The following is an 18,778-nucleotide window of genomic DNA, read 5'->3' on the forward strand; positions in this document are numbered from 1 at the left end:
CATGATAGACCAGGAACAGGATTGTTTTTCTGGGTTTTACTTCGATGATAGGCGAACAAGTCGACTTCCCCAGTCGAACTTCCGAATGACTGATTGCGCAGCGACAGGAGGCAGGGTACCGGAAAGACTCACAAAATTCCTCCCCACATTCATAATGTCGATCTCTTGGTTGACAGAAATGAGGGGTATTCTTGAAGAACCCTACCAAAGCATGCTCTTGTAGGCCATCAATACTACGGCCCTAGCGGTGCTAAACTCGCGTTAAAGATCGCCCAGACGAGATGTTAGTGTACACTGTCCTCAGTCATCCTCTACCGAACCGAAGGATCAGCGGGGATAGAAACAAATATTTCAACCCACTGGGAAAGAATCCCGTCTATCAGTCTCGGCAGCACTGCCTTCATCGCTTCGCCATGTACCGATACACCGAAGCAATGTGTCTCCCCTATCCCTGGCGGAAGATTTATCTCTGCCGGTCACATTATCCTATCAACATGGTCTTCATGCAGCATAAAAGAACTCAGACGGGTGTTTCTTTATCCAAAGTAAGCACTTTGTGTATTATTGTGCTGGTACTGATCGCTCTGGTTACCTATGTTTGCCTGCCAAGCCACCCTGAAAGCATGGCGGCTGGCTGATGAGAAAATATTTAAAGAACACGAGGAGGATTAAGAGACTGGCGTATATCAAGAGAACCCTTTTTCTTCGTCTTCGCTGCTGTAGTAGGTATAAATCCGACCTGTCCGGTATCTGGAGGTCAATGCCAGATTGATAGTTAGGCAGGGGAACTGAACGCGTTGCTATAGGGCTTGCCGATCTTCGGAATGAGGCCGGCGGAAAAGCCGTATCACTCACACCTATTATTGTAAGCATACGATTGCCAGTCTTACTTACCCCATTCAGAGGGCCTCCTCTTCATGATGGGCTGGTCTGTTTCCACGGCCCACACTGGAGGTAGGTATAAGAAAACCTGAACAGCAACTTGTTCTTATGCTCACTACTGGAGTGCTACATAATAAATGACGAATAGCCAATCGCAGCCCCATAGGTGTCTTTAACATTTTGTATAATATTGATCTCCCCTTCTCTTTCTCTTTCACTTCTACCACGATCAGTGCTCCAAAATCATGAGCATGAAACTTCTTTACGGCGCGTTGCTCATAGCTCAGGCTGCAGCTGCAGCTGCAGCTAGCAGCCATGGGACCTTTGCATCCCCGGCCAACGACGTCAGGTTGAAGTTCCGCTATTGGCTCCCCGATGCCAGTGTAGACACTGATACAGTGGTGAAGGATGTTGAAGAGGCTGGCGCAATAGGTGCTGGAGGGGTGGAGCTTCTCAGCCTTTACAATTATGGCGGTTCGTTGGCACCGCAACCCGATGGTGCCGACTGGGCTACGTATGGCTTTGGTACACCCGCATTCAACAAAATTTTCAAAGCCTCATTGCAGAGTGCGAAGAATACGGGCATGGTCTTCGACTTTGCCCTCGGGCCAAGTCAAGGGCAGGGCGTTCCAGCCAAGACAACTGATGAGGGGCTTCATTGGGACTTGGTAGGAGACCTTTCAAAGAATATATTTGACATAATCTGATATTTCAAGGCGCCATTTAATGCCAGTGTCCCATCTAATGGCACATACAACGGTCAAATTCCCGGTTGGGGAACTGGTGAGCTTGTTTCTTTGGTGTCTGCGCGGGTCGTGAACACCTCTACAATCGTCAATCCCGCAAGCAGTCTCTTTTCCACTCCTGCAAACAATGCGACTCGCTTGGTATTGGCAACTGAATCGCTAGTAGATCATACGGATGTAGTCAGTGCCCATGGAATGGTGCCATTGTCATTCAATGTCAGCGAACATTATTCCTATCGTCTCTTTGCCTACTATCAGTACCAGGACCTTGTGAAGAACCTTGACATCTACGATAACACTACAGGAAGCATTTTCGATAATGGCTCCTACACAGTTGATCACTTCAGCGCTCGTGGTGCTCAAACTACGATAGGTTTCTGGGAAAATTACATCTTGAATGATACCGATATCAAGGCTCTTTTGCAAGAGGTGGGCCGCTATGGCTGGGAGGACAGCATCGAAATCAAGTCTAACATTTCTTGGTCCCCTTGCATTCCAGAAATCTTTGAGCAGATCAACGGCTATCGGTTGCGCAAGTTTCTTCCCCTCGTGATGTATGGAAATAACAACCCCGGTGTCCAACCATCATATCCAGGTACTCTGGAATGCGTCTTGGACAGTGAAGATCAAGGACAAGGCTATGTCAATGACTTTCGTGCTGCTCTAGAAAAGGGATATCAAAATTACTTAAACACGCTATCAACCTGGCTAGAGGGATTGGGGTTAGGCTATTCGGCTCAGGTCTCCTACAACTTGCCACTGAACATGGAAGTGAGCATCAACCACGTGGTCGCTCCGGAGTGTGAGAGTCTTGCATTCAACAACAACATTGACGGATACCGTCAGTTCTCGGGCGCCGCAAACCTCGCTCAGAAGAACGTGGTTTCAAATGAGATGGGAGCCAATTTAGAAAGGGCATTTGCCCTTCCGCTCAGTGAACTACTCGGACAGATCAATACGGCTTTTTCTGGTGGTGTTAATCAGATTGTCCTACACGGCCAGTCCTATACTGGTAACTATCATGAGACAACGTGGCCAGGGTACACATCTTTCTTCATGCTTTTTGCAGAGTCCTACTATAACAAGCAGCCTGCATGGGGTCATGGACTTTCGGACGCCATCGACTATGTCAGCCGTAATCAGTACATCTTGCAGGCTGGCCAGCCACGAACGGACATCGCTCTATACAATGGTGTTTCAATGACCGATCCCCAGCTCGAAACCTTGTATCCCACCGATGACCTGATCAATGCAGGTTATACATACACTTATCTTTCACCTGCAGACTTCAATCTCTCACAAGCGTCTGTGTCAGACGGTATTTTGGCCCCTGAGTCGCCCGCCTACAAAGCTATTGTTGTTACGAGCGATCAAAATGTGACTTTGGCTGGTGTCATGAAGCTTCAACAGTACGCCAATGCCGGACTACCTGTCATTTTCAGTGGTAGCTTTCCAGGATACTATCCCAATGGTGAATCGACCGATAAGGCCGCGGTTTATGCTGCTTTGAAGACGCTCAACGGTTCTCAGAACGTCTATGCCACTGGTTCTGGGCAAACAGCCTCAAAGCTCCAGCAGCTCAACCTCACTCCGCGCGTTGCCGTTTATACGAATGGCACCTGGTACCCAGTTCTTCGGACTGATAATAGCACTGATTACCTATTTCTCTTCTCGAGAGACTCAGATTCTCGAGGCTACCTCACTGTTAGCTCGACTAAGACACCCTACCTTCTGGATAGCTGGACTGGCAAGCAGAGACCATTACTCCATTATCAGAGACGCGGGAACACTACAGAAATTCCCCTTCATCTTGCTGCGAATCAAACGGTCGCTTTTGCCTTTAGCAACAAATTGTGGTCTGAAATTGAGACCCCTTATCTCCATGCCTTACGCGTTCCTCCAAACGTCCTTGGTTATAATTACAGCACCTCTGGTGGTCTCCTGCTCCACACATCCACCGATCCCTGCAATGACTGCATTTTTCAACTCAGCAACGGAACTGCCTATGACCTCTCCCTCAAGTCTACCTCTCTTACTTCTCACTTACGTAATTGGACGCTCATTGCAGAACACTGGGAAGCCCCCAGCAACATATCAGACGCCGCCATCCAAGCCGTGAAGCGGAACACGACTCACCACCTCGACACTCTAGTCTCCTGGCTCGACATACCAGGCCTTCAGAACGCCTCTGGTCTAGGCTACTACTCGTCTTCATTCCCCTGGCCTCCGACTTCTGCTTACAATGTTGATGGCGCATACCTTACCTTCCCCAAAATTGCCCAAGGCATCAAGGTGACCGTAAATGGTCATGACATGGGACCTCTGGATTTTACCAACCCTAGCGTTGACATTGGCCCATACCTCATCAGCGGTTCCAATGAAGTGACTGCCATTGTCCCCACGCTGATGTGGAATTATATTCGGAGTTTTTACGATGAAATCGAGATATCTGGGATTGCGCCTCTCCTGAGTGACCCGTTGCCCGATCGGGTGAATAATGGCTTGATCGGGGGAGTGAAGATTATTCCTTATGTCACTTCTCGATATATGATCTGATCGATAATCCAGGATAGCTTCTACCTCACTTTGCATGGGGTCAGATCTTACATCGGTGTAGTCGTGTTGTTCCAGCCTTTTGTCCTATAGAATACAGGTGATTCCGTCATTTAGCGTCCTTGGTTTGCCCGATACACAGTAAGATTTTGGAAGCATTTGTGGTCAGTTTTCTTTGTGACTTATTGCGAGTATAAACAGTCCATCAGTGTGTACCTTGTTGAGCCTCTGTAGAAAAGAGTGGCAGTGAATGGGCGATGGGGTCACCTGATATTCACTCACCAACCGATTGGGGAGGCAGAAGCGCCGGGCGTTTAGATCCCCTCCTTCCTCCTCTTCTACTCCCTTCACTTTTCTTTTCTCATTCTCCTCGCACTTCACATATACTCTCTCTTCCATCATTGCTTATCCCTTCATTTCGCGTCGTCGCTCTTCTGCTTCTTGTATTTCAGTTTCTTGTTCATAATGGAGGTTTTTATGCACAATGTCCCCGCTCAACTCTCCGACCAAGGCCTAATGAAGGAGATGGAGCCTATTTTGAAGCGCTTAGGCATCCTTGACTTCCTATGTGATAAGCCAAAGAGAAAAAGCATCGGGTTCCTTGTTTTTTATCGCCCTGAAGATGGAGAGCGGTTCCTGCTGTTACATGGCCAAGAAGAAATACCGGGAACGATGAATGCTCGCGGGAAACAGCGACTTCGATCTAAATTGAAAATCATGGGTGCTGATGTCTTCTGCTCACGTAGTAAGAAGGCACCGAGCAAATTTGCCCTTCAAAGTCTTAAGCATATGGCTGAACAGCGAGTAAAAGACACCTTGCACAAGTATGAAGACAACAAGCATATTTCCTTCCGCCTACTGGGGTTCAGCTGTGGCTATTCTATGTTCCAGGGAGAGCACTTCGGATATATACCAGAAGTGCAGTGGTCGGACACCGGCTTGATGAAGTTTATGAAGAGGGCCATCATCATCAAATTGGAGACCTCTAAACACCACATCCGCATACCGCTCAGTACTGTCATTGAGCTCATATGGTCCCGGGATGGGAGTCTAACATTGACCTTATCTACGGTTCCATATTTCTTCACTCATGAGGGTTCTGATCCTTTGACTGTCGCATTTCAGATGCTCCAACTTGTTTCTTCAAAATACCATGCAACGCTACCTTCCCGTTCGCGAATGTGCTCCCTGAGTACAGCCCACGCTGATGTGGCTGGGCAATGTCTTGTCTATCAGTTTCGGGTCCCTTACGTTGATCTCATGAAGGACATGCATGACCTCAAGGAGTGGGAAATTCCCATTTTACGCTACGATATTCTGCCCATCAACGCACCGGCACCACTAAGGGGTGCCTTTCAAGTTCAACTTAAGGCTCTCATGGACGAATTGGCCACTTGCACTAGGAATAACTCTCTTCCCTTCGGCATTTTGTTCCAGTTGCAGGCTCTTGCATACAACGCCTATCTACTGCCACGCACAGTACAGAGTTTAACTCAAGAACTAGTCAAGACTTATAAGGAAGACGCAGCAGCTAAGAGAAGGCCTATTTCAGTACTGGCTCTGAAGAAACTGTTCGACATGATCGACTGGCCTTCCCCTCACAGCAATCCAACTGAATATGAGATTGGTGCTCTTATGGCAGCTCTGAAGCAAAACCAGAAAGATATCTTGCAAGACTTGGCGGTTTCTGGAGACATGCTAGGTCCTTCTGAGAACTTGACCCCAATCCACAAGGTCATGGTTACGCCCACGCGAGTGACTCTCCATGGACCGGAACTGGAGCCTAGAAATAGAATCCTGCGAAGATTCCCAAAGCACCATGACTTCTTCATTAGAGTACAATTTTGTGACGAGAATGGTCAAGATCTTCACTTCAACTCTCGAGTTCGCTATGATGATGTGTTTGCCAGATTTAAACACGTTCTAACCCACGGCATTCAGATTGCTGGGCGGACATATTCGTTCTTGGGATGGTCACACTCGTCACTGAGATCTCATGCTGTCTGGGCAAGTACAGCACCTAAATGCGGAAGTTTTATAATAGCTAATACCCTTTCGATATAGTTTTCCTCTCCGTTTGTGGACGAATCCAGTCAATTTCAAACTCACTTTAGCATCATCAAGGCCCTTGGTGACTTCAGCAAAATTCAATCACCTGCTAGGTGTGCCGCCAGAATTGGTCAAGCCTTTACAGATACTCCTTACGCTATATCCCTGTCTGAATATGACATAAAGGTCTCTGAGGTAGCAGATGTGACATCCGATGACGGCAGGCGGGTCTTCAGTGATGGAGTAGGGACCCTCTCATGGGATGTCGCAGAGTCCATATGGCATCACATACCGGAGAAGAAAGGATCTCCTACCTGCTTCCAGGTCCGACTAGGCGGTGCAAAGGGCATGCTTGCTGTTGATGGTCGGCTTTCTGGCTCTCAAGTCAACATTCGACCTTCCATGATTAAATTTCACGGAGACATGAAAGACCTTGAGATCTGCGACATGGCGGCTAAGCCTATGGGGTTGGTCTTGAATCGACAAATGATCAAGATTCTGGAGGATATGGGAACACCAGATGAATGGTTCATCACCTTGCAAGAGGCGGCACTAACCAAGCTTCGTAGTGTCACCGCTAGCGCTCACAATTCAGAAGCCTTCATCAAAAGACAGGCAGTCGGCGACAGCATAGGCTTCTACAGGCTCTTCCGTCATTGCCATCTGCGTGATCTTGACTATAGGAAGGAGCCTTTTATTCGTTCGGTTGTCGAAGCCGTCGTTCTCAAGGAATTACGTCTTTTGAAACACAAAGCTCGCATCCCTGTTTTCAAGGGAATCACTTTGTTTGGTGTTATGGACGAGACGGGACTTCTCGAAGCTGAACAAGTTTACGTGACGTATGAACCTATAGAAGGAAGATATGCGCCCCCTCCTAATGCTGGGACGGTTTTGGTGACTCGCTCGCCAGCTTTGCATGATGGAGACATTCAATATGCACAGAACGTTATTCCTCCTGACAACCATCCGTTGGCGGAGCTCACGAACTGCATTGTGTTCAGTAGTAAGGGATATCGCGATCTACCAAGTCAGCTCAGCGGGGGTGACCTCGACGGCGACATATTTAACATCATTTGGGATACCGATGCGTATCCGGTCCGGACATTTGCGCCCGCGGATTATCCTCGTGTAAGCCCAGTCGACATCGGGCGTCCAGTGGAGCGCGACGATATGGCGCAATTCTTCCTCGATTTCATGAAAACCGATCATCTTGGGATGATCGCCACAAGGCATATGATCATGGCTGACCAGGAAGAGGAGGGAACATCCCATCCAGTCTGCAGACAGCTGGCACAATTGCACTCTACGGCGGTTGACTTCTCTAAGACGGGTATTCCAGTTCAACTTGGGGACATTCCTAAAGGGAATCCTTTTAGGCCTGACTTGTACGTTGCCAATTCTTCGCATACTTTATTTTTCGCATATTGAACGCTGACAACTGCACTAGTATGGCACCAGGCCCAATTGCACGCATCCACAATAAGTCTGAGATCGAGCTGGAGGAGTACGTTATTCAAGCCGCATACGATGAGGATAATGACCTGGAGCCGTTCCACAGGTACTACAGATCAGAAAAGATATTGGGCAAGCTCTATAGGGGTGTTGATGAACGACACATCTGGCAAAAAGACATCCAAAGCAAAGTCAAGCCCAACGAAGATGAATTTTGGAACGAGTTTTTATGGTCTATGCTTGAGCGCTGTAATGAAGTAGGAGATTTGTCTTGGGAACGTTGGCTGGACGAAGCCCGACACATTCGCCTGAGGTATGTCCAGAAACCCTAGTGCCCGAAGCTGACTGACAGTGGCTTCAGATACGAAGAGGCCGTGTTCTCGGCACGAAACAATTACTCCGAGCACCCAATCGAGCCACTGAGTGAGCTAGAAGTGTTCATTGGGTCTGTCCTGAATAAAGGGGGTGTGCAGACCCGTCGGCAGCGTGATCAATCCAACAAACTCGCCGATGAATTCGATCGCATCTCTACCTGGATTGTGGGGCAGATGCGCGAAGGACGCACATCCGATTCACCAATAACCAGTCTGTCGGATCAACTCAAACATCTGGAGTTCTGCATCGCCTGCATCCATGTCGGTGGTGAGAGCGACAAGGATCCCGCACGCCGCCGTAGGGAAGTGTATGGTGAGATTAGAAGCTTCCGTGTGGTCGCAGCGTGTGCTTTGCTATTTGAGCTCGATCTCTTTGAGAAGGGTAGAAAGCGGAAGTTTTAACATGATGCATACTTGTAACTGGTCGTGCATATGTTCGCCTGCTTATCATGTTAACATGTTTGGAAAGCTAGGATGATCATCATGAATGTTTAGATGTATTCAAGGGAATCCACTGAATTTGTATTTATTTGTTCACTACTCTGTACCACCTGCATACCATCAATCACACACACGTGGGTTCATCCTTGCATATACGAGTCAGCCCCATATCATGTAACACGCTGTCTCAAACACATAAAAAAACACCTGAGACGTTAGCCTGCATCTGGTAACAACGGCAAGCATGGATATTCTCCTACTGGATAGCCAAGAGAGCCTCAATCCGTTGGAAAGTATTTTCGGGTCCGAAAACAATCACCCTTTAGTCGCCGCACATCCAGCGGTTCATGCCCGACTTACCAGGCCATCTCGAATCTCACCTGCTCGTCTACCTAAGCCAAGAAAGCATCAAATGTTGCTACTGCTGACGTACTAAAACCCCTCCATCCATCCCATCATTATCCACCCACTCGCCGCATACATCAGATCTTAAACCCCAAACACCCATAATATACTACTTTCAAACTCATCTACATAACCATAATCACCTGTACCTCATCGCCTCAGGCCCCAAGATCCCAATCCCGATCTAATCTGATACGGTATGATGATGTGATGCGATACGATATGAGATGATATGATATAATCCCATCAGATCTATATCTGACGTCGACGCGTCACCGGCGCGTCCATCTATTGGCCTGTCAGGCAAAGTGGATTTTCGCGATTGTTCCGACTTCTCGGACGTTTGGGGGGAGGTAATTGGGTACATCCATTTGCTTGAGTTTTGGGTGGGAGTGGAACAGGTTACGGCTTGGTGATGGCTGGGTGATTCTTAGTGGTTGTGAGGTATGTTACTAGAGGGAAGGTGCGGTGATGAGTTATTTGCGAAGGCTGACATCATCTTTGTAGGGGTGTTTGCATGGTTTGGAAATGAAATGAATGTTCGATTATAAAGGACTAGTGTGTCTGTCTGATGCTTCTGTATGTATATATGCTGCCGGCTCATTATAATCATTCCATCATTAAGCGTCTAATCATATGAGACAGATATTAAGCGCTGTATATAAACCCCGAACGATATCCAAAATAATGACGAGTGTAGATGGTGCAAGTATAAAAGGAAAAAGATGACTACTTATATACCCGACTCGTATGGCCCAGCAAGACCCCGGTACTGATGTCCGTAGGGATTCACCTTGGCATACTCGTCCCACGCATCACAAGTGTTGACCAGCAAATCTTCGCTGAAGAATGTGTTGAACTCATTCTGTCGCTCGACAACCTGCTGCGCGAACCCTTCCGTTGCATGGAATCCAATGTGGCAATGAATGAGCCATACACCCGGATTGTCGGCGGGGAAGCCAATAACCATATGGCCGCCGCCACCAGTCGCGGAACTATCAGCGACCATGAGCGCAGTGTCGCGGCGGGGTGGGTTTTCCGTTTTTAGCGTGACATTCTGTGGGCTGAATTGGCCAAATCCCTGAGCAAGGAGATAGAAATCGTGTCCTGCAGTTGAGAGTTAGTGGTTTCAGATGCTATGTTCAGCCATGGGTTTACTTACCATGCAAATGAATCGGGTGAGGAACAGGAAGATCTGTCTGGACAACCAAAATGGTCCATTTATTCGCAATCGCAGCCTCTATCACTCCTTGGCTTGCTTCCCAGTCCATCTTGTCGGGATCTTCGAAGGTTTGCTGTAGGGTGGGATCCTTCCACGAGATATTAAGAGCATTGCCTCCCATTGTCCACAGATACAAGGGAACATCTCCGAATGGGCTGAAGTCCACGTCTGACTCGTGCATCTGGGCGCCACCAATATCTGCATCAAGGGCAAGCCACGGGACAAGCTCGTCTAATGAGAAATCCAGGCACTGGAAGTCGTCACCGTAATCCCACTTTGTGCTCGTGGGCTCGTTGTCATTGGAAGCACCCTTATAGTGGAGGATCCCTTTGATATTGTCTGGATTCGAATTGTCACTGCAGAAGGACTGCGGGATTGCTCGGATCCAATAATTGTCCGGAGCTTGATTTGCCGTCACGATAATATCATACCGTTGTCCCATGCCAATGGGGACATTGTTCGTTGTGAATGGTACAATAGGAACGAAATCGCTAGCGATGACGGTAAGATCGTGATTGTCGATCGAGAACTTGAAATGGGTATGCATGGCTGCATTAACAAGGCGAATCCGGTATCTCTGTCCTGGTGCAAATTCTGTCTGGAATCTACGACCAACGGTTTGGTTATCTCCGGTAACCCAGATGTTGCTCCCGTTAATAAGGCCTGTCTGAAAATGAGGCGGCCCCTGACTCTCGAGTACAGATTGGTACATCTCGTCGACTGTTTGATGTGACCAGTCATTGAGGAATACCACCCCCAAGTCGTGGTCATACTCTGCTGTCGCAGGGCCGTGAATCACAATGCCCCCAAAGACGCCTTCCCATGCCTGAAGAGAAAAGTGCGAGTGATACCAACTCGACCCGTATTGTTCGGCTCTCCAGACGTAGGTATAACTGGAGTTTGGGGGAACAGGGCACTGCGTCAACGCTGCTACTCCATCCATTTGGTTGTTGTACAGCTGTCGAATTCCGTGGAAATGGATGGCCGTACCATTGTTTTCCATGCGATTCGTAACATGAACTTTGACAGTGTCGCCCCAGTTTGCCTCAATAGTAGGGCCTGGAAATTGGCCGTTGACCAGAAGCACTGGTCTCTCGACTCCGTCAAGAGCAGCGGTCGTGTTGACGATGTCAAACCAATATTCACGCACAACATTCGTCTGTGGAACGGTTTCATAGTAATTCGTATTTACATCATATCCCTGCCATGGGGTATTGAGTGACTGCGAAGAGTTGCCTTGCATATCTCTCGGTATTGGGGCAAATTGGAAATGATGCGGAGTAGCATGTTTGATTGGACTGCAGAAAACCAGTGGGGCTAGAAGCCCAAGGAGTAGCAAAAAGATTGTCATGATGTGCCGCTAGTTCTCAGTAGCGCAAGATTGAAAGAACCAAGTGAAGGCAAGATCTACGCGGATCGCCAGCTTCTTGCCGTGTCTTTGTTCATGATGGCCCTGTGGTTTATATACACTCTGAGCCCGGTCTTGCTAGTATTTTCAATTACCTTTTTTCGCTCTTTTCAGGCCTGTAGCTGCAGGAGTCATTTGGTCCTGTTAGGCTGGGATGTTGCCTCCACGATGATCCAAGGGGGCTGTATCGCCCGGGATTGCCTTGTCCGTGAGAGTTCACCAGATGTCGGATCTACTGCACAGCCTAATGCAGATAATCCTCCAGCTGTACGAGCCCCCACCCAGATGAACCGGACGGGACATCAAATGAACGGATCAATCATGTAACGATTCAAGGTCCACCAGTGTAGCTGCACCATGTGCTTGAGATGACACATGTGAGGGAGGTAGACTGAGCCGCAACATCCGATACAGTATGATTTGCTGGGATTCGTATTGAACACCTCACACTTGGGATTGGCTTCCTTCAGGGAATGGCTATGCCTGACTATCAGCCCGATAGATTTCAAGAGCGATCAGGGATCCCATCTCAAGGCGTCTCAGCTGCCAGTCGGTTTGGTCGCATCAACAATCAACTGACCGACTAGGCTCTGTGCTTGAGGCCATCCCCACCTACTTGGAATGAGCGTTAGTTCCATTTAGCGAGTAGTGAATATAGTGACAGGTACTATAGTATCAGTCATCGCTCGGATCCCGGACAGCTCATCCCAGCAGAAGGGGCGCACATGGCGCACTCCAGAGCCAACCGATCTAGCTTACAATTCGTAAAGCCTGTCCAATCCCACACTCGAATCCCCCCAACACATGGATTGCCTGAGTGCGGTACCGATCGTGTTAGCTTGGGGCTGGCTGACCGCTAGTCGCCAAATTAGATCGTATAGCCTCCGCTCAGGCACACCCACAGGCAGCTCGACGTATCAGATCATTCCCGTCAAGCTGGTAGCCCCAATCTTCGAGCAATGAAATGTCCCAAGTTAATAAAGATAAGGCTGATAATAATTATAGTCGGATCGTCCCTCAGATGCGCACTAGACGATATCAGGCGAAACACTGTTCAAATTTGCGACAATAGCTCTGACTGTTCTCTTGTTGTTCAACTTAGGCCACCCGCCTAAGGCAAGGCTTTGCAAGTTCATTGCCTCGAATGCCTGGGTGAGTCCCCATTCCAGAAGAGGTCAGAGGGTACTCTGCAGCTCGGCTATTTTCGCATCATCCGAGCCAAGCAGCGGTGGCAGTCCAACCGCAAGCGGTAAATATTCTCCCAACTCTGTGATGCTGCAGCCACCATAAGAGACGTGGGCGGAAAAAGCAAACACGGCTCGGCCCCTCTCGGGTCTGCTCGACTTTCTTACAGATCCCACAAAAGCATCAATATCCAAGCCATGCACCTGCTTATATCCATGTTTGAAATGGTTGCGGTCAGGCGCACTGTAGTATGACACCTCAACAAGCATTATCGCTTGTGGATTGATTCTCCGGGTCTTCCGTCATTGGTCTCAGCTTCACCGATAGCAACTCACGGCATAAGACGCTGCCAGTACTTTTCGGCTCAGTGAGAAATCCACCGAAAAGCCAAATAATAATCAAACTAAATTCGTACCAAAGCTTGACTACGAGAGGTGACAATTTTTATCGGTTTTCGGAAATTGAGCCATTTATACTTGGTAACCAATAATTCGGTCAGAAAGCCGAGAGGACCCAGGTTGATTTGGCACGCGATCGCAGGCTTTGAGCAGGGAAAGCTCACAAAGGCTGTTTGAGCCCCTGGGGATGCAGAAGGACCATCTGAAGATGAACACAGGCCAGTGAGAAATCATCTCATTCAAGCTATTATGTCAGATATTTGAGCCCTGTGGCTTGGACTTAGCTCTCGTGTAATGTTCTAAATATGACAATAATCTGAAGTGAGACATACCCATCGGCCCATAAGCCGAACAAACTTGTTTCCATATCTTCGATGTGAGTTTCAAACCAGCCTGCCTGATGCTGTTCACCGCACTACCACGTGCGTTTTTCAGCCTTCAAGGGCTGTCCGACATCACAGCGCGTGCCTTAATTATGGCTCCCTATCAAACCGGCCCATGCTAGACTTAACGTCATGGGCTCCTAGTTAGCCATGCTACTTAGAGTGAACCTCTGCCGGGATATCCTTATTGCGAACATGTCCCATTGATCGGGGACATCTGCGCCCAGAAGAGAAATGGCACATGCGCGGGGCACACAGTGGGAGTCTAAGCGAAGTATATGAAGAAACCTTGATGGCGAAGACACGAGGTACCAGGTACCAGGGGTGACCCTGAACGCCCAGGTCGAGCAAGGAGTCACAGGCAAGTTTCTTCGAATCCAACAGGTTAGATCCATAAACAAATGTAATCTGGAGTTATTTTTCAAAGAAATGACACAGATATTCTCCGGTTCTTCTCCTGCTCCAACAAATTGTGTACTTTGCGATAACGATGTCAGCTAAAGCAGTCGAGAAACTCGTGCTTAATCGGTAGATACTGTGGCAGGCAATCTTCACATTGCAGCAAATGAAACATCACGAGGAAGCAAAGACTGAAGGCCGAGAAAGTACGTGAGGTGATGCCCTGCAAAAATAAAGGCAGAGGCAAATGACTTGGCTGGACTGAATTGTGATGGTGTGCTCTGATAACGTTACAGTTCGCCAACATCTACAAACGGAAGGCGCCATGCCGGGCTCGGCCGACCATCCACTCCTTCTCCACCTATACGAATATCTTTGGTTGCTCGCTAATCACGCATGGCTTTTCCTCGAAAATAGCCTCCGTGTTCTTTGTCCAATGTCCGCATGGATCCCACCGACTCCCTGGTGTTCCCCATGACTCCTGATGCCCACAATCGCATATACCTATCTTTGGTCAGAGTCTTCTCCGTCTATGAAGGAATGACTATGCCTTCTTTCGGCAGCCTGGGCTCATCAGTGAGCCAGTGAATGCGACTATCGTGGGAGGGCGCATTGATGTAGACTATACCCCATCCGCATAGTTTGGGTATGCATTACTCGTACTGGTCTCAGTCTACGTAGAACAACCGGGTGGAACACCCTGTTCGAGTGAAATTGGCCTCTGTTGCATTCGGCAGCCGAACTTCCTTCTTTGAAGAGACTGTGCTGATGACGCTTTCCAAAGGTCAGCACATTCGTCCTAGTCGGAATCAGGCGCACAGCAACACAATCATGAAGTAATCGGCAGCGCTCAGATTTCAGGGCAAGACTGCCGAGATTTGAGCATCCTCTCATGCACTTGAGTCGAAGGATATACCTGTCACAATGCCATTATACTCATGCAGTGATGCTCATAGCTTAATATCTGCTTGGGAAGGAACAGCCATGCTTCTTACTATGATTGTAAGATAAGAGATTCAGTACCTTTCAGCTGAAAAAAATACCTGAGACCAGTCACTTAAAGATGAGACTGGGCACAGCTCTAAGTTCAGTCATCACGACGAGCGGCTCGGAAAGGCTCCCGTGTCTTTACGGTCGGCATCGTGGTTCATCGGAGAATACATCTCACATGTAACCAGTAGTTTCAGTTTCTGCTGTGTTACCTGCACTATAGTATGCGCCAGGCCTGCAAGTCTACGGAGATTGGTATGGGAACTACGATCGGAGTTTGTCAACCTGCTATCCGTCGGCTGCAGGTACATCGGGCTGACGCCATCGCACGCCTCTAAGGCGCAATAGCGTCCACGTTGATATGCAAGCTGGACAATCGTCGAATGTAAGTAAATCCAGCTAGTGCTAGTATTTTATTGATTTACAAATATCCCGATCGCATGTTTGATGATACACATTGTGAGCGCACATGGATAACCACCATGATCGGGAAGCTGCGCCTCCGTGCTCTCAGTGTCGGTCGCGCAAGGTAAGCCTCCATTTGATACGTTTGCTTTTCACCCCCGCATCTATTCTTAGTCGTTAAGACAGTTTAGGTTCGCTGCGACCGTAAAAAGTACACTTGTGGGAATTGTGAGAGACTAAAGCATACATGCTCCTATGAGAGGGATAACCCATCCCCCGGGCGCCCGAGGCATGACGGTGGCCATCCCGGAAGACGTCGTGGAACTCGGGCGTGCATCTATTGCCGTCTTCAAAAAGCCCGATGTTCAGGTGAGACGCCACAGTGCAATAACTGTCACCGACGCCATCAGAAATGCCAATATCCAGCCTTTAGAGGAGCTCGCCAATTATCTCAGGATCGAGATGGAAAATTGACAGTCAAGTCTTCCACTCGCTTGGTCTCCCTGAATGAGCTGCAGCAAGGACTGTATGACGGTCGTTATGAGCGTTTTATAGTTGATCGCGCCGCTGATTTCTATCAGAGTTTACCCTGTAAAGGACGGAGCGGAGTTAGATGGAGTCCTTGATGACTATTTCTTGCACCTGTATCCCTTGCCTTCCTACAGCTTCCTTCACGAACCCTCAATTCGGCGAATGTGTGCTGCTCGAACGCTCGAGCCAAGTCTCGTGTTATCCATGTGCGCCTTGGTCAAACTAAGGTGCAGACCAGCTGGGTCTCAGCCTTCCGAAAGCGCATCATTGATTGAACTTTCGGAAAAGAGGATCTGGGACATGATCGAGACGCCTTCAATATTCAAATTGCAGGCACTCTTCTTAATCATTCAGTATCATGCCGAAGTTGGCCGGTTCGAAAGGGCCTTCATGATGGCTTCCATTGCGAGCCGCCATGTGACTGCACTCCAGCTGAAGCATGAAAGCCCACACCTCAGCTTTGTCACTCAGGAGATTCGGCGGAGAGCTGCTTGGACGATGGCACTACTAGATGGTTACTTTTCTGTAGGGCTTCCCGGTTACAGCACGATAAATTATGAAGAGATATACCAGCAATATCCGTGTCGTGAAGAGGAATTTGGCTCAACGGATCCCGATACAATACGGGGCTCTTCCACCGCTCGGGTTGAAGACAAAGCTCACCACAGCATGCTGGAGCTGATACTGCGTATTTCCAGGGTGCGCAGAGATATCATGCGCTTCACCAGGCAGTTGGCCCTGCTGGAGCAGCCTCTCAAAGAGTTGCAGGGTATTGTGCAAGGATTCCAAATGAACCTCACTCAGCTTCAGGAGAAAATAGCGTCCGTTGTGGGCTCTTCAGCCACTGGAACCATAATCCAGCCAAACTTCCGATGGGTTGTGAGATCTTTAGAGGTCCGACTCGCTTGGCGTCAGGCACACTGTGACCTGTTTCGCCTCTTCCTTCTCGGGCATCCCAATGCGGCCCCTGATGTGGTATTGCGTCCCTTGGGATCAAGCACCTATGCTAGCCAAGCCCAGGAAATATGTCAGGAACACAGTGACTGGATAGTAGAATCTATTAAGAAGGTTCGAAAGATGAATCTCCAGGTCCTCTTCTCATTCGATATCGCGAGATGCGCTTATCAGGCCGCACGCCTTAATCTCTTTCTCGCTCATATGCCAAACGTGCGGCCGCAGCTAACATCAGAATCCGCCATTTCTAATGCTGCAGAATGCCTAGCTTTCATCAAGGAAAGATTTGTATCGTCCGCTCATGCGCAGCGGATGATCTCAGACCTCAGTCTATTGATTGGAGCCTACGAGACGCGTGATGGGCATTTTGGAGCGGCGATGGCGCTTGATTCGTTACGGTTTTCTGGGGATGCAGTTGAGAAGCACAACCAACTATCGGCACACAGTCTTATTCATCAGGCTAATTTCGTGGATGATAGTTATCTCTATGAATTGTGAGATCTTCTATCTGAGCGCGTGAACGTGATACTTCAGATGAGGCGCGCTCAGACGAATCACTACCACGTGCCAGTCTCGGAGGACCTCCGCTGCGGGGGTCTTTTGCGGGGTTCCCTACGTCGCACAGAGTACTTCACTCACACAAAGCTCGCTATGTTGAAGGAGCATAATCTCAACAATTGTTCAGTCATACAGCCACCATGGTTCTTTCTAAGCCCGAGAACAAGCACGTCCTGAAGGCCTTTGACCTCACCGGCAAGGTTGCTGCCATTACAGGTACCTTCCCCGGAGAGCAACATTAGCAGCTTCTAACTGATCGCAGGCGGTGCCCGGGGTATTGGACTTGAGGTTTCGAGGGCCCTCGCAGAAGCTGGTGCCAACGTAAGATGAGGCATTCTACCAAGCAGCCCTGTGCTGACTATCGCAGGTGGCCTTGATCTACAACTCGTCTAAAGCGGCAGAAGCCATTGCCGAAGAGATCGGTACCCAGAACAACGTGAAATCAGCTGCCTATAAGGCGGATGTTGGAAATCAGGAGGATATTGAAAGGGTAATCCAACAAATCGCCTCAGACTTTGGCAAGCTCGATATTATCGTTGTGAATTCGGGAGTTACTTCCAATATTGCGGCGGAAGACTACACCACGGAACAATGGCGTGACATCATGAAAGTGAATCTAGATGGCGCGTTTTATAGCGCACAGGCGGCTTCTCGGATCTTCAAGCAACAAGGACATGGAAATGTCATCTTCACGGCCTCTGTCAGTGCAACATTGGTGAATGTGCCTCAGAAGCAAGCAGCGGTATTTTGCATTCTATTTCGATTCCAAGGTGTATACTAATCAGCATGATCCAGTACAATGCCTCCAAAGCCGGGGTCGTGCAGCTGGCAAAATGTCTGTCTGTTGAATGGGTTGACTTTTGCCGGGTCAACTGCGTTTCCCCGGGGTTCATAGCCACGGAAATCCTCGATATCCACCCACTGGAATGGCGCGAGAAATGGAACGACATGGTGCCGGCTAAGCGAATGGCTGATGCCTATGAACTCAAAGGAGTAAGTCAGCTTCTGCCTTGTGACTTTTCACTACCTCCTTTATCCGAAACGGTGAAAAGTTGCTAATGTTTCAGGCCTATGTGTTTTGCGCTTCCGATGCCTCGAGCTATATGACTGGAGCCAACCTCGTGATTGATGGCGGCTACACGCTGCCTTAGGCATGACTCTTGCAGCCTAGCGTCCACGTTATGTTGGACTCTTTTGACAGCAAATGACGCAACTGGGTGTACACATGTAAGATGCGGTAGGAGTGTAGTCACACTCGAGAATATGTTTCACAGACGGATGATCGGTCCAGGCGAACACGAGGTCTATTGTAAGCGAGACGCATGAGAAGCCCGCAAGGCTTCTCTCCAATACCCGACCTGTTAGTTTAGGCACAGGTTATGAATTTTTTGTATCAATTCCCAACTCTTGAGGGTGCAGTCAATCTTCAATCTTCGAATAGGG

General features: G+C 48.7%; 6 protein-coding genes across 6 annotated transcripts; 5 read left to right on the forward strand and 1 right to left on the reverse strand.

Annotated features, from left to right (window-relative positions):
* Positions 1 to 1,133: 1,133 nt before the first annotated feature.
* BO79DRAFT_150560 (uncharacterized protein) lies at positions 1,134 to 4,184 on the forward strand (the record flags this gene model as incomplete). The annotated part of the gene is made up of 2 exons (XM_025678627.1): positions 1,134 to 1,550; positions 1,599 to 4,184. The coding sequence occupies 2 exons, from the start codon at positions 1,134 to 1,136 to the stop codon at positions 4,182 to 4,184; spliced, it is 3,003 nt and encodes a 1,000-aa protein (XP_025538501.1).
* Positions 4,185 to 4,567: 383 nt separating this feature from the next.
* On the forward strand, positions 4,568 to 8,604 carry BO79DRAFT_238485 (RNA dependent RNA polymerase). The gene is made up of 4 exons (XM_025684820.1): positions 4,568 to 6,188; positions 6,246 to 7,615; positions 7,678 to 7,995; positions 8,044 to 8,604. Exons 1-4 carry the CDS (start codon positions 4,647 to 4,649, stop codon positions 8,456 to 8,458), a joined length of 3,645 nt encoding a protein of 1,214 aa, XP_025538502.1. The 5' UTR covers positions 4,568 to 4,646; the 3' UTR covers positions 8,459 to 8,604.
* A 1,031-nt stretch (positions 8,605 to 9,635) lies between these two features.
* On the reverse strand, positions 9,636 to 11,475 carry BO79DRAFT_268868 (extracellular dihydrogeodin oxidase/laccase; the record flags this gene model as incomplete). Its single annotated transcript, XM_025687145.1, has 2 exons — positions 9,636 to 10,009; positions 10,065 to 11,475. The coding sequence occupies 2 exons, from the start codon at positions 11,473 to 11,475 to the stop codon at positions 9,636 to 9,638; spliced, it is 1,785 nt and encodes a 594-aa protein (XP_025538503.1).
* A 6-nt stretch (positions 11,476 to 11,481) lies between these two features.
* On the forward strand, positions 11,482 to 12,597 carry BO79DRAFT_268870 (uncharacterized protein). The gene is made up of 2 exons (XM_025687146.1): positions 11,482 to 11,855; positions 12,206 to 12,597. Exons 1-2 carry the CDS (start codon positions 11,569 to 11,571, stop codon positions 12,390 to 12,392), a joined length of 474 nt encoding a protein of 157 aa, XP_025538504.1. The 5' UTR covers positions 11,482 to 11,568; the 3' UTR covers positions 12,393 to 12,597.
* Positions 12,598 to 15,369: 2,772 nt separating this feature from the next.
* On the forward strand, positions 15,370 to 17,275 carry BO79DRAFT_150389 (fungal specific transcription factor domain-containing protein; the record flags this gene model as incomplete). Its single annotated transcript, XM_025678620.1, has 3 exons — positions 15,370 to 15,416; positions 15,535 to 15,661; positions 15,848 to 17,275. The coding sequence occupies 3 exons, from the start codon at positions 15,370 to 15,372 to the stop codon at positions 17,273 to 17,275; spliced, it is 1,602 nt and encodes a 533-aa protein (XP_025538505.1).
* Positions 17,276 to 17,437: 162 nt separating this feature from the next.
* BO79DRAFT_288374 (SDR family oxidoreductase) lies at positions 17,438 to 18,709 on the forward strand. The gene is made up of 5 exons (XM_025688678.1): positions 17,438 to 17,551; positions 17,598 to 17,656; positions 17,703 to 18,077; positions 18,131 to 18,328; positions 18,403 to 18,709. Exons 1-5 carry the CDS (start codon positions 17,476 to 17,478, stop codon positions 18,484 to 18,486), a joined length of 792 nt encoding a protein of 263 aa, XP_025538506.1. The 5' UTR covers positions 17,438 to 17,475; the 3' UTR covers positions 18,487 to 18,709.
* Positions 18,710 to 18,778: the final 69 nt, after the last annotated feature.

This window comes from Aspergillus costaricaensis (genome assembly GCF_003184835.1).
Source record: "Aspergillus costaricaensis CBS 115574 unplaced genomic scaffold BO79scaffold_20, whole genome shotgun sequence".
NCBI lineage: Eukaryota > Fungi > Ascomycota > Eurotiomycetes > Eurotiales > Aspergillaceae > Aspergillus > Aspergillus costaricensis.

Excerpts from the sequence above, each read along its gene's own strand:
- BO79DRAFT_238485 (XM_025684820.1), top strand. The coding sequence starts at position 4,647 with ATGGAGGTTTTTATGCACAATGTCCCCGCTCAACTCTCCGACCAAGGC. Across the intron at positions 7,616-7,677 it reads AATCCTTTTAGGCCTGACTT|TATGGCACCAGGCCCAATTG; the intron begins GTACGTTGCCAA and ends CAACTGCACTAG. Across the intron at positions 7,996-8,043 it reads GCCCGACACATTCGCCTGAG|ATACGAAGAGGCCGTGTTCT; the intron begins GTATGTCCAGAA and ends CAGTGGCTTCAG.
- BO79DRAFT_268870 (XM_025687146.1), top strand. The coding sequence starts at position 11,569 with ATGATGGCCCTGTGGTTTATATACACTCTGAGCCCGGTCTTGCTAGTA. Across the intron at positions 11,856-12,205 it reads CAAATGAACGGATCAATCAT|TATCAGTCATCGCTCGGATC; the intron begins GTAACGATTCAA and ends CAGGTACTATAG.
- BO79DRAFT_288374 (XM_025688678.1), top strand. The coding sequence starts at position 17,476 with ATGGTTCTTTCTAAGCCCGAGAACAAGCACGTCCTGAAGGCCTTTGAC. Across the intron at positions 17,657-17,702 it reads TCGCAGAAGCTGGTGCCAAC|GTGGCCTTGATCTACAACTC; the intron begins GTAAGATGAGGC and ends TGACTATCGCAG. Across the intron at positions 18,329-18,402 it reads ATGCCTATGAACTCAAAGGA|GCCTATGTGTTTTGCGCTTC; the intron begins GTAAGTCAGCTT and ends CTAATGTTTCAG.